Consider the following 14582-nt stretch of genomic DNA (forward strand, 5'->3'; position numbering starts at 1 on the left):
TAATGCACTACCAGAAGGGCCAGCACGGGGCAAATTTTAAAGGGACACGGAGAACTTTTGTCACGTCTTAATGGCGCCTCCCGTGCTAGCCCTTCTGAGTTAACAGCTAAATAGTCGTGCGCCATTTTAATTTTATTTCTTTATCAACACAAGTCATACTAACTTCATCGATCTCCGAGGCATAGTAAACGTCGTTCAGTAGAACTTGTAAACCGAGCACTTTGGTCTTCTCTACTGATGTTATTTGCAGCGCTGTCGGGCCCACCTGCGAACAAATTAACAATTTTAGTATCTGTTATTTTATCGATTTTACATAACTATTGAATGAATATATATATTTTTTAGAATATTTTTATTTATTCAGAAAATACTTAAGGCGATAGAATAAATGTGATTTACAATGCACTTATCATGTATAGTTCAATTTATTTTAATCCTTTATTTCAGTACCACACAAATTGTATAAACCACTCCCTGTATACATTTATTGGATAGTGTCACAAACATCACAGGCTCTGATTTCATTTCATTTCTTAGCACTCACGTAACATTAATAGCGTCTTTATACCATCGTTATTATTTATGTGAATGTTTCAATACAATACCAAAAACCTCTCACATTCTTTATGTGACATCTAAGACCACCTATCCAAATTAATCTCACCTGTGTACCACAAGGCAACATCCTTTGCCCTATATTTTTCCCCATCTACACTTACCTTGATAGCGACTTTAGTGTCCTTATGTGACAGTTTCAGTGCATTGTTGAAGACTTTAAGGTCCTCTTCAAGAGCTAGCGTAGCTCCGGGCAGCTTCTGTTGTTCTGCCTCGACGTAGTCACCGAGGCGGCTGTGGTTGTCTATGAAGATTAACTTGCGGTTGCCCTGTGGAGGAAAAAAGTTTGATAACCTTCTGGGTTTTGAAGAGACGTTTTTTTGGCCGATAACGCCTCTTAAAATATAGCGAAATTAGTTTAGGAATACATTTGCAATAAAGAAACAGGAATTCCTTGGTGTAATTTAAAATATATTTAAACCAGAAGCGCATTTGTGTTTTTTTGTTCACTTCTACAAATGCAAATTAATATACCAACCTATCAATTTTTATAAGTGTGTTTATACATAAATAATACATACCCGTAAAGGAGCCAGTATAGCTTCGTGGAACTTGGTATACTCTCGCACCCAGCCGTTGCAGTTGTAAATGTAGCACGCCTGGATGTTGCTGTACGCCACTTCGGGTAGCACCGTGAACCACTTCTGCAGGAAGTCCGTTCTGAAATTACATTTTCAGATTAGTATTAATATACAGGGTGTTGCAATAAGGGTAGAGTAAGCCGAAAGGGGGTGACTCAGGGGGTGATTCTGAAGATTATATAAAGGTTGTCTGGTAGAGATTGCTTTAAGCAATAAGGCCGCCTTTTTTGCACTATTTTATGTATATAAGTTGTGAATTGTAATGTGTTTTTAATGGTGCAAAATAAAGAGTATTCTATTCTATTCTATTCTATTCTATATACTATTCGATTTGCTAGGGTGTGCCGGTTTGTAGCAGTATTTGCGTAACTGACGAAGCTGATTATGTGGTCTACTGGCGGATGATCTCCTTCATCACCTTAAGGTTCAATACCTAAGCGGTACCAAAATTTGGCAAGCCAAAGAAGCGGATCACTTCACTTCGTGAAATGGGAATGATCCATGCTGTTAAATCCGTACTTGTAAAGAAATGCCAACATTTGAAACCACCGGCCTCTGGATCCGTGATCGTTAGGATACGATGGCGTAACCGCCACCACGACTCTTTATCGCGTGTCGTACAACTCGTACATAATTTCTGCTTAACTTGAGGTGGTGAAACCGTCAATATACATACTACAACCTACTCTCAAGTACCTGAACCTATTGTCTGAGTTGGTGTGCGTGAAGTCCACGATGAGCTCGAAGGGATGGTGGCAGAACGGCTTCAGCTTCAGGATCACGTGGTACAAGTACTCCAGTGAAGGTTCCAATGACAAGGCACGCTTTTTTTAAACATCATACACACTTTGGATCCTTTTTAGGGGATGAATTATTAAAAAAATAGCTTCTTTACTTGGTTCCATGGCCTTACAAGGCATATATACGTGCCAAATTTTGAAAGTTTAACTATACGTTTATTCTAAGTTAGTACTAGTAGTCATACACCATAATTATCTACCACAGGACCCAAGACACGTAAAACAAGATGTGACTAAAATCCTGCGTCGTGCTCGTTCGCTAGTGCGACGGAAAACTTTTATGGTATCTTATCGCGTGCGTCTTGCGCCCCGTGCTAGATCCCCAGGACAAAGGATGTCATACTGATTGTACCTGAACCTATTGTCTGAGTTGGTGTGCGTGAAGTCCACGATGAGCTCGAAGGGCTGGTGGCAGAACGGCTTCAGGGTCAATATCACGTGGTAGATGAGGAGATCCGCGTTGGTTTCGTTGATTCTGTGGAGGTTAATTGGAGGTTATGTAAGAAGGAATGGTTGTTTATGGTAAAGATTAAAATTTAACTTCAACATTGTAGGTACTATTACTAGATGTAGACGTAGATACTACATCTCTTGGTGCTGGGATGTAAAATATTGAATTCCAATGGTGAATATGTTGTACTGTGATAAACACTTTTAAAAGAAATTATGTTTTTTTATTTTAAATTTTCGGAGCAGTTTGAAGCTATTCTATTATGCATATGAAATTCATATCGACACATATTATACTCAACACCTTCGTCACATTATACACAGTCATTAAAATATTATACTCACTTATACCGCCTTCAAATGAAATAGAACATAGGATTGCCCATGATGCATAGGATCTCATGCATGTTTTGAAATTCACAACGACACACATTACACTCAGCACCCTCCTCATATTATACACAATCATTAAACATACTTACTTATACCGCCTTGAAATGAAATAAAACACCGGATTGCCCAACTTAGACGTCCCCGCCTGGTAAAAGATGTTCAAACTCTTGATGCTTTTGAACTCTTCTTTTTCGTGCATGTTGTGTTTCACTATAAACTCCTCGAAGTTTGTGGAAGACATGTCTATGGATGACCAGCGCGCGTAGGACGAAAAGAGCAGGCCCGAGTTGGAGATTGAGAATCTGTGGAGGAAGGAGGTATTTTGTAGGTTGTCAAGTGATGGATAAATGAATTTATTTTGAGTTGTTAATTATGCTCACGTAAAGGTAAATAGTCAAATGATGAATTAATATTTTTTTGTTAGCGTGTTTAGAAATCCAAACGAAAGAAAGGTATATATGCTTTGACACGTACTCTAGCCCCCTAATTCATAGAAAGGTTATAGTACGTTTTAGCTATTGAACTGTTTGTCTCTCTCTGTCAAAATAACAAATTGCTATAACTATTATATGAATAAGGGGGTAGAGGTATTGGCACACTAAACATGATATCCGATGTGAAATGCGTCTTTGGCTCTGTAACTTTAACTTTAATTTGCTCTTTATAGGTATTTTTGCGTGCATCTGTCACAATCACAAATAAAAATATGGCCTGGATCTGAGTAGTTCTGACAAACAACTGCAAAAGATAAAGATAAATAATTTAACTGTCAGAACATGAGTTTTTTAGTTTTGTAAACAGTATACTTACTGTGAGTCGAGCGGCTTATGCTCCGGTGGACCTAGGTACGCCAGCAGCGTCGCCATCTTGTCGAACGGACGCCGCCCCACCGCCTTGTGGTCGCGGCTGCACGACAGGTAGTCGCCTATACGCTCCTGAAAGATAGGGTATTTGTATAACGTAGTGTAAATAAATAATAATAAAGTTTAGCCTATACGCTCCTGTAAGTAGAGAGAGTAGTTACATAACGTAGTCTAAAGGAATAAAAATAAAGTTTATTATTAAGGTCGTTTTATTAGAATACAAAAGAAGAAAATCTATTCTTGTGGACGCGAATGTAGGACAGGTAGTCGCCTATACGCTCCTGAAAGTATATAGAGTAGTTACTTATCGTAGTCAATTGGAATACATATAAAGTTTTTATTATTAAGGTCTTTTTAGTGGAATACAAATGAATAAAGTCTATTCTTGTGGACGCGACACTGTAGGACAGGTAGTCGCCTATACGCTTCTGGAAGAGGAAAGGACAGGTATATAAAATAATCTAATCACATGAAAATTGTGACGTGTTAAATGTGCCCAAATGAATGTAAAAATTGGCGTACAAAAAAAGGAGGCTTATACCCAACAGTGGGCGTTAGAATAGAGATAGATGGATGGATCCATCTATCTGATGGAGTCAAAAAACAATGAAATCAATGAGTGGTTAGATCTGGTTGTCACACTAGATAAACAAAAGGCCGATAAGGGCTGCATACCATTAAAAAACCTTAATTGAATGATGTACACTATATGATAAATTAAAATAAACTCAAGATCACGATGACGTTTACATATCGTTGCAACATTAGTATAGTTAGCCTAAAGAAAATTACTCAGACCGTCAATATCAACAACTTAGGGAAATCTATTATTGATCCACTTACCTTATTTAAAAAAGTCACGTGACCAACAAATTTAAATTATGTTTTTATTCAAATTATCAAATTCGTAGAACTGTAGTGGTTTAGTAGTAGCTGTAATACTATACTATATGTAGCCTTTTCAATCAAACTATAGATACATAGAAATAGGCAACAAACCTGGTGGTTCCACAGCAGCCGATGCAGCGCCAGCACATTGGCATCGCTGATGAAGGACATGGAGTGCGACGCTTGGTCCACGCTCTCGCAGTCCGACGCTATTTGAATGAAGAACCTGTGTAGAAGGTTATAGAGTTTAAAACTGAATGTGCGCTGTGGTTCAGTTCAGGCAAAGGGGATATAGTAAAAAAATATAGATAAATGCACAACCTGTGTAACTCGGAATGCAAGATGGACATCATCACACAGCATGTCCAAAGTCAACCTCACAAAGTTTATATAAAATATCTTTTGATGCCTACACATTTTACATTCAGCACTTGCCTAGCAGGAGATACCTATACACCCACTGATTTTACCCTCAACACCTACCTCAGTTTGCACATGAAATTCAGACCCACGCGTTCTATATTCAACAACTAAGATACCTACCTCAGTTTGCACATGAAATATCTCAATTCACACATGAAATACCTCAGTTTGCACACGAAATACCTCCATTCACACATGAAAAACCTCAATTTGCACATTACAAAATCCAGTGTGTCTCGTATCGCACTGACCGGCGCGCGATCTCGAAGTGCGTCCGCAGCAGGTGGTTGAACGGCAGCATGTGCTGCTCCTTGCTGAAGAGCACGTGGTTGGCGATGTTCTGCAGGATCTTAGACATCAGCATGAGACCTCTCTTGACTTGTGCCGGCACGGAGCGGGAGGTTATACCCATTTCTTGTGGTGATACTGGGGGGGGAATAGTGAGAAGTTATAGAAACTGAGTTACATCGTTTTAAACTAGAACCCATTGTCCCTTATTATAAAACGTACACTTAATAAAATATAGTTCTGATTAAGAACTGGTTGTAGTGCAGAGATTTCTTATAAATCAGTAGCCTAAAACCGGGTTTGAACTAGAACTATCTTAGTGTTCGTTTAATAATAAGGGGATTTGAGTTAATGGTGAAAGCCAATGCAAAATCTTATAGCCATGTCCTTTTGTCAAATAAAGTTTTATCTTTCTTTCTTTCTTTTAAGGGTAAAATTATGAAAGGGATATAGGAAATGTCCATAGCATTTTGGTTTAACAGAGATTAATAAGAAAAAAATGTCGGACAGATGCATGTTATCTCGCTATTTTAATTTAAAGGTTAACTTTCTTACCGCAAGAAAAGACCATTTTGCGTTTTCAAAAGATCTATTGACTATCTTATCTATATAGACTGTAGGTACTAGTTGGTTCTTCTATTTTGACATTTGTGCTACCATTTGTCCATCCTATCTTGATGATGAAGATGAAGATGATGACTCACCGATAGCGGGGTTGATAAACCTCAGAAACAGCACGGTGCCGACGGCGCCGACGCTCGTTTGCGGGAACTGAGCGAACCTCTTACTGAGGACCTGGTGATAAAAGGTTTTGTTTAATTTCATATACAGACTATCCTAATGAAATATGGGGCCGTCCATTAATCACGTGAGGCTCAAAGGGGGGGGGGGGAGGGGGTACTGAAAACCTCACGAAACATCACGAGGGGGGAGGGGGGGTTCTCGTTAGACATCACGTGTGTTAATTTTTTGTCAAAAATTAGGTATTTCTGAACCGATATTTTGGACGGCGCAAAAATTTTAACGATTTGTAGTATGACCTATATTATTTTCTAGTCAAAAATTGCCTTTACATAGACTTCCAAAAAAATACACGTGATCCAGGGGGGGGGAGGGGGGGTTGGTCCCAAACCTCACCAAATATCACCAGGGGTAGGGGGGGTCGAAAAATGAGAAAAACGACCTCACGTGATTAATGGACGGCCCCTATTTACATCGTGCGGTGAACGGACGGTTTCTATAAATCCATGCAACAGTCACATTATTAAAATAAAACCATTTCATTGAAGGCCCTTTTATGTAAATGTACATTTTTGATATGTTTTTCTTAAATAATAAATTAAATTTCTTTTGTTTAAACCGTACATGTGTTTAAAATTATTGCCTGAAATACTCATTTTATGACACATAAAATGATCTTTATCTTTTGGAGGTTAAGAAATACACTCACCAGGAATCAAAAACTTTCAGTGACATCAACGTTAATGGTAGGTGGTACTTTTTCATTGCACGTTATTGTATTACAGATCAGTAACACTTCAAGATGCACGTACCTGATACAGACAGTGGCACATGCTACGTAGTTGTGGCGGGAAGCGGTCCGCAGAGCTGACGATTCGCGTAAACACCTCTTGCGTCAGTGAGATGAGGTTGGAGCGGTTCACTTCTATGTCTTGCCCTGCGTCTAATCTGTAGGTAAAAATGCAATAAATGTATATATAAATTCAGAGTGTCCCATAAGTTAACGTAATACCGTTAGGGGGTGATACAAATCATTATTCTAAGCAACTTTTGTCTTTGGGATAACTCCGAAATATATTCATGCATGTTTTCAAAGTACAAAACCCACCTAGCCGGGTCCACCTCAAAGCTCAGCGTAGGCTCGACCGCCACCTGGTCCAACAACGACGTTATGAACGGCTCGAGAAGGCTCTGTAGGTACGCGGCGCCGTAGATCTAATGTTGTGCCTTGTTTAACTCACTAACCGCCTATTCAATACTTAGACAAGGTAAAAGTGTATAACTACTTATTAAGCTACCTAAAAATTGGCTGTGAGAGTTATCTCGTTATCAATAATGCTATTTCGAAGAGATATTTAAATTTTTAAAGCCAAAAATTTTATAATCAGTTTCTCGCTTGAGTATGACAAGTTAAAAGCTGCGCTGTCGTTGGCTGAATTTAGGCTGATGAGCACGAATTAAGTTTTAAATCAAATGATAAGCTGCACATTATATCTATCAAAGTACATAAAAGTAACTAACCTAGCCGGATCCACCTCAAAGCTCAGTGTAGGCTCGACCGCCACCTGGTCCAACAGCGACGTTATAAAAGGCTCCAGGAGGCTCTGCAGGTACGCGGCGCCGTAGATATGCATACTGTATACTGCTGTACCTTGTCTAACTCATAAACCGCCTACTCAAGGTGTATAGACACTGATGAAGCTGTATAGTATCTAAGGGTTACCTGTAAGACACCTCTCTTTACAAGAATTATAAAGCTGTTGTCATAAGAATGTTATAAAGCTGCCTTCTAGCTAAAGGCATGCGCCAACCAGGTACTTACTATGCCGTAGACACTTTTCGTATCAAATAACGCACACAAAGGGCTTAAAAATTAAAAAACCGACTTCAAAAAACCACTAAAATGTAAGAAATAATTTAAGGTTTACACAAATTCTACTCGTATGTGACAGTTCAAATATACCTCAGCAGGAACTGTTCTTTTTTGATGTTGGTGCGGTGACAAAGTAATCTAAAGAAATATGGCACCAACTTCAAATACGAGTAGAATTTGTGTAAACCTTAAATTATTTCTTACATTTTAGTGGTTTTTTGAAGTCGGTTTTTTAATTTTTTTAATTATTATTTTATTTTATAGTTTTTAGTTTATTTGCAATAATTTTCAATCAATAGTAAGGTGCAAATGATACCAAAAAGTCCTACTAATCAATACGAATCATTCAAGCCTAAACACGAAGTAGTTGCTATATACCGTTGAGGAGTTCCCCTGACTGCCTTCCGTTTCCATCATCAGATCAGCTCAAGGTCACCATCATATTTTTTTGTTATAAGAACTATACTTACGTTCTAAATTTCATTAGAATCGGTTACTAGGTGCCCAAAATGGAAATTCATACCCTGTTTTTACCCCTTTACCCACCCTTGGGGGTGAACTAAAATTCTGAAAAAAAAATGGGACCACCTGGGAGCTCAATGCAATACAACAAAAAAAGAATTTTCAAAATCGGTCCATAAACGGCGGAGTAATCGGTGAACATACATAAAAAAAAATATAAAAAACAAAGATCCCGACGAATTGAGAACCTCCTCCTTTTTTTGACTGAAAAAAAGTCCCAAGGAAGTGGTACCTCATCTACGCTGGCCTTAAGTATAAACAAAAGTTACCAACCTAGCCGGGTCCACCTCAAAGCTCAGCGTAGGCTCGACCGCCACCTGGTCCAACAGCGACGTGATGAACGGCTCGAGAAGGCTCTGCAGGTACGCCGCGCCGTAGATCTTGAAGCAGAACGCCATGATCTTGCTGCCCAGCGAGTTGCCACGGAAGAGGGTTTGCATGCAGTCTGAGACCTGGGGGGTGGGGAGGATTCAGTGTTGCGGATATTGCACTTGTGGTGGTGTAACGTTATTTATTTTACAACGTTACCTACTTCATTATTAAACTTAATTACCTAAATCCATCCGCGAGCGAAAATGGTTCGTTTGCGCTTTGCTTCGCGGATCCCTAAAAAACTTGTCCAGCGACCGGTTCGACTCGCAGCGAGGCACTGCTATTCGCCGCTGCGATTGTTAAACGTCTCGAGACCCTCGCTGAGTTTGTGCGTGCGCGCTTCTATCTCGTTCGCCAGCTCACCGTCACTAACGGCCGAGTCGTAATAAACATTACAATTACATAATTAATTAAATGCAATTACGTTCTTGAGTAATTAAATAAACTAAGTGTTGTACATGCAGTTTCCCACACTTCTTGGGTAAGTTGCGAACAGATACCTACTTATTTTTAGAGTTAGTTATTATTGTGCTAACAGATTGTAGTTCTAAATAGTGCTTGTACATATTTCGCCTTATCATATTTAATAAGTGAGCAAACGAGTAACTAGCTTTAATAGTGATAAGTTTTTTTACTAATTTCTATCGCTTGCCGCTTGAAGAAGATTAAGATGGCGAGTGCCAAATATTGCTAGTCACTCACGATTGCATCATCCTCATCATACCATAATACTTTGTCGCATTATTTTTAAGCACTAAAGGTTCTGGTTAATGGTTATGACCCTTAGTATAGTTAGTTAAGCAATCCTAGTACATAATGATCATGTTGTAGTTAGTTTAGAAATATAGTAATTGTACAGAACTCCCAGATAGTAGGTATAGTTATTAACTTGTATTATTAATTTATTTTTGCATAACTCCGCTACTGATAACTTTCACCGCCACTTTCAAGCTTGTTGGGTTTCTTCTTCTTTTGCCTAACCAGTGTCGGTGAACCGTCCTATGCCGAAGGCTGGTAATAATGCAAGGGGTTTATTCCAGGGTCCGACGTACTGGTTGAGTACCTACTTACGACGGCACTGAGATCCGCCTGTCCACCACCGGGAATTAACTACGGAGCCATTCGTTACCCACGACGCTTATTTACCGCCTCGAGAAGACGTCCCGTTATTCCTGGGCGGCTAAGGGGAGTACCTGACCGTAATAGCCGTACGGAGAGATTGAACCCGAGTGTAGGGCAACCCACGAAATTTAATAAAGTTGTACGCTAAATAAACTTAATTTTCTTTTATTTATTTTTTTCCCACCTAGCCAGAGCTAGCTGCGACATTGGCGCCATAACGTGTTCTAAGGGTTCGGTCTCTCTTTATAGGTTTATTACGTAGTTTGCATGGTGTGCGTGTGCCTTGTAAAGAATTGTTTTTTTTTATTTTTTTGTGTGCTTAGTAATTGTACTGTAAATGTGTGTATTGCAAAAAAAAAAAAAAAGTAAATCTTGATCTTGTAATAATTTTTGTTAAAATTTTATTTTGTAACTTGGGTTCCGTAGTATTTTTTTGCAATCCACACCAGTTGATATTTTCTTTGCATTTTTTTTCTTTTGTTTTTTTTCTTTTCTATCCTTTTTCTTCTAGAAGCTTAAAAAAAAAACATATCTGCGTAGGCTTTTCTTTTTCTTGTAACAGGGCGGAGTACTTTGTTGTTTTTTATTAGAGGTATATTTTTTGTACTGGTTCTGGTACAATGTCAATTTTTTCTGGTATCTGTTCGCAATTATTATTTAAGAAATGTTTTTAAAACTAAGTAATAAATATTAAAAAAAAAAAAAAAAAAAAAAAAACTAGGTATATAAAAAAAAATATAATGTCGGAAATTAAATTTCTTTCCTTGCTTAAACCAGAGCTGGAATATGAGGTAGAAGTTCGCGGTGAAACGCCTGGGCTAACGGTAGCTCTTCTACGCAAGCAAATATCCAAACTCGGACCTAAGTTTCCTTCTTGTGATATTTTACTTTCGCATTTAGAAACTGGCGATGATTTAGATGGTTTGGAGGCATCCCTCGCAAGGCTAGAAGAAAGCGTTAATCAACTGTCAGCTAACTATGAAAAAAACAAGCTGGAGAGGTCAAGGAACCTGGCATTACAAATTTATTTCAGAATTACAAGGATTGACGCTTCTTCTAGTCGTGAGGACTCAGTTAGGCTCAGTCAGGCTACTATTAAATTAAAAACATTACAGGCTTCGCTCGCTGTACCAAGTTTAGGAGAGATTACATCGGAAACTCCTGTAACAGCAACTGGTAATATCGAGCTAGTTTCAACAAATAACGACGTCACTGTTCCACAGGTCATAGTTTCTTGTGATAAAAATCTGTCAGGTGACTTAACTTCACTAAAGTATGACGGGAAAACTTGTGCCCGTGCCTTTATTCAAAGAGTTAAAGAATTTATAACCGCTCGAAATATCAGTTCCGACAAAATGTTAAGGTTTGCTACGGAAATTTTCACCGGTGATGCTTTACATTGGTTCCGTAGCCTACAAGATTCCGTCTCTACGTGGGATGAAGTGTGCGATCGTCTAAAGGAAGACTTTAGTCAGTCGGATTACGACTACCGTTTCCTGGAGGAAATTAGAGCGCGAACACAGGGTGAACGGGAGAATATTACCATTTACCTTGCTATAATGTCGGGTATGTTTTCGCAACTGAATAAGCCGCTGTCTGATGCAGACAAATTAGAGATCATTCTGCATAATATTCGTCCAACCTATGCTAGTGTGCTTACTTCTGTTTCGAAAATCGAAAATATTGAAGAACTGCGTATTTTGGCCAAAAATTATGAGGATGTGCAAGCTAGAATGTCACGTTTCAGTGAACCACCAAAAATAGGTCCTTCTACTTTAGCACCGAGTTTTGCCTATGCACACTCTTCAGATAGTAGGCAGGTTTATCCTGGTAGTAGGCAATACCAGCAGTTCCAACCAAATTATAGATCGTTCAACCAAAACAGACCTGCACCTGTTACTTCAAAACCAGTGCACGCAGTCGAAAAGCAGAAATTTTGCCCTCGGTGTCGTGAGGACACGCATAGCTTACGGCAGTGTAAGGCTGAGCGAAAAATAGTATGTTTCCGTTGTGGCCGTCCCGATTTCCGCCATTATGATTGCCCTGATTGCCAAGGTTCAGCACCTAGTCATCAGTCAAAAAACTAGTACCTCAGAATTGTGGAAAAATTGACCATTTCAATAAGGAAGACTGGTCAAAATGGCTAACTTTTGTCAAAAATTTCTTTTCCTTTTATACCGTTTCTACAATTCTGAGACACAAACCACACGGTGATGGTAGACCATACGTAAGGATTAAAATTAATGACATGGAGGTCTGTGGCTTGTTAGATTCGGGCGCAGCAATAACAATATTAGGAAATAATTCTCACAAAGAATTAAAGTTGGAATCGAGCGTTATTACCGATGAATCCATTAGTGTCGTTGCTGCTGGTGGTCAAACAATGAAAAGTGTCGGTTACATAGAACTGCCAATCAGATTTGAGGAAAATTTCCACATAATCAAAGCCTATGTGATTCCAGGCATTGATACTTCATTAATTTTAGGTGTTGATTTCTGGCGGAAGTTTGAGTTATGTCCCAAGTATCTTGGCTCCATTGACATAACTCAATCTGCTGATTCCCTAGGATCAATCTCACCATCCATTCCCGAAAAACACATCACATCTTACGACAATTTAGAAGAGGGTCAACGTGTTATTGTCGACAGTCTGGTTGAACAGTTTCGTGACATCTCTATGGAAAGAAAGGGTCTGGGAAGAACCTCTCTAATCACTCATCGTATCGATACTGGAGATTCTCCTCCTATTCGTCAGCGATACTATCGCATGTCTCCTGAAAAGCAACGCATCGTGACTCAGGAAGTAGATGAGATGCTGAGTCTTGACGTTGTGGAACCATGCGAGAGTGAATGGTCTTCTCCAGTCCTCATAGTTTACAAGAGCAATGGACAGCCCAGATTTTGTCTGGATAGTCGGAAACTAAATTCGGTCACTAAAAAAGACGCTTACAGCCTTCCATACATATCTGAGATCTTGGATAATCTCAGAGATGCTAAATTCTTGTCAAGTATAGATCTCTCGAAAGCTTTCTGGCAAATTCCGTTAGAAGAGCAGGACCGCAATAAGACCGCCTTTTACGTTCCTGGTCGTGGCACTTTGCGTTTTAAGACCACAGCTTTTGGTCTCACGAACGCGCCCGCGACTCAGCAAAGGTTGGTAGATATGATGTTTGGTCCGGAGTTCGATTTGAAGGTATTTGCGTATCTTGACGATATAGTGACAGTAAGTAGTACATTTGAGGATCACGTCTCTCTACTTAACAGTATCCTGGAGAAACTAAAACAGGCAAATCTGACTATTAACATCGACAAATGTCAATTTTTCCGTAGTCAGCTTAAGTATTTGGGTTATGTAGTGGACATGAATGGACTACGTACCGACCCAGAGAAAGTCGAGGCCATCCTTAACTACCCGACTCCCACCTGTAGGAAGGACTTAAAACGATTTCTTGGGACCGCTACATGGTACCGCCGATTCGTTCCAAACTTCAGTACCATCGCTGGCCCATTAAATAAACTAACTTCGAGCAATAAAAAGGCTCCACCGTTTGTTTGGACTGACGAAGCAGATGTGGCTTTTAGAAAACTCAAGGAGTGTCTTGTTTCAGCGCCTGTTCTTGTCTGTCCTGATTACAGCCTTCCATTCGAGGTCCACACCGACGCAAGTAATTACGGTGTTGGTGGCATGCTAACGCAAACCATTGATGGTGTGGAACGTCCTGTAGCTTATATGAGCAAGTCACTGACAGGTGCGGAGAAAAACTACAGCATTACCGAGAGGGAGACGCTTGCTGTTCTCACTGCACTCGAACACTGGCGTTGCTACTTAGAAAATGGGCAAACTTTTACCGTTTACACGGACCATTCTTCGTTAAAGTGGTTTCTCTCGTTAAATAATCCCACAGGTAGGCTCGCTAGATGGTGTGTACGTCTCTCTTCTTTCAATTTCGTTATCAAGCATCGTAAAGGGGTTGATAACGTTATTCCAGATGCACTCTCACGAGCCATCCCTGTATCCGCCATCTCTACAGCGGATTCTTTCAGCAATACTAGCGATTCTTGGTACAAGAAGATGTATAGTTCTTGTTTAAATACGCCTTCTTCGCTACAAAATTTTCAAATTCAGAACCATTGTCTCTATCGGTTGACAAAAAACATCAACAAAAGCCCCCTTATGTCAGAGTTTGCTTGGAAGGAGGTTGTTCCCAGTGAATTACGCGAGCAAGTTGTCTCGGAGAATCACACAGAGCCGACAGCTGGTCATCTGGGCATATTTAAGACCTACCACCGCCTAAGCTTACGCTATTATTGGCCAGGTATGCATGCTGACGTGGTTAAGTTTGTTTCATCTTGTTCCGTGTGCCTTTCTCATAAACTACCCAACCACACCACTCTAGGCGAGATGGGACGGCCCAAGCAGTGCTCGCGTCCTTTTCAAATGATTTCGATCGATTTTGTAGGCCCGTTACCTTCTAGTAGGAAGCAGAACGCGTATTTACTGGTGGTGGTATGTTGTTTTTCAAAATATTGCATGATGTTCCCCATGAGAAGAGCGACAGCTGTTGGTGTCATAAAAAATTTAGAGGACAGTGTTTTCTTGGTACACGGTGTTCCCCAAACAATTTTTTTGGATAATGGCTCGCAGTTTATT

General features: G+C 39.7%; 1 protein-coding gene and 1 long non-coding RNA gene across 2 annotated transcripts in view; one reads left to right on the forward strand and one right to left on the reverse strand.

Moving 5' to 3' along the window:
• Positions 1 to 8907, reverse strand: part of LOC119694681 (neurofibromin-like) — a gene marked incomplete at its 5' end in the record, with an annotated part of 42528 nt that extends 33621 nt beyond the window's left edge. Inside the window, 11 exon segments of the mRNA XM_048631940.1 lie at positions 164 to 265; positions 720 to 884; positions 1137 to 1275; positions 2349 to 2471; positions 2929 to 3141; positions 3650 to 3774; positions 4702 to 4816; positions 5265 to 5439; positions 6006 to 6096; positions 6855 to 6990; positions 8711 to 8907. Coding sequence (XP_048487897.1) covers positions 164 to 265; positions 720 to 884; positions 1137 to 1275; positions 2349 to 2471; positions 2929 to 3141; positions 3650 to 3774; positions 4702 to 4816; positions 5265 to 5439; positions 6006 to 6096; positions 6855 to 6990; positions 8711 to 8907 — 1581 coding nt within the window.
• A 183-nt stretch (positions 8908 to 9090) lies between these two features.
• On the forward strand, positions 9091 to 10081 carry LOC125491043. Its single transcript, XR_007268078.1, has 2 exons — positions 9091 to 9290; positions 9850 to 10081. It is a non-coding gene; the product is annotated as an uncharacterized LOC125491043 (long non-coding RNA).
• The last annotated feature ends 4501 nt before the right edge of the window (positions 10082 to 14582 follow it).

The sequence above is a fragment of the Plutella xylostella genome, chromosome 30 (assembly GCF_932276165.1).
Source record: "Plutella xylostella chromosome 30, ilPluXylo3.1, whole genome shotgun sequence".
Classification (NCBI taxonomy): Eukaryota; Metazoa; Arthropoda; class Insecta; order Lepidoptera; family Plutellidae; genus Plutella; species Plutella xylostella.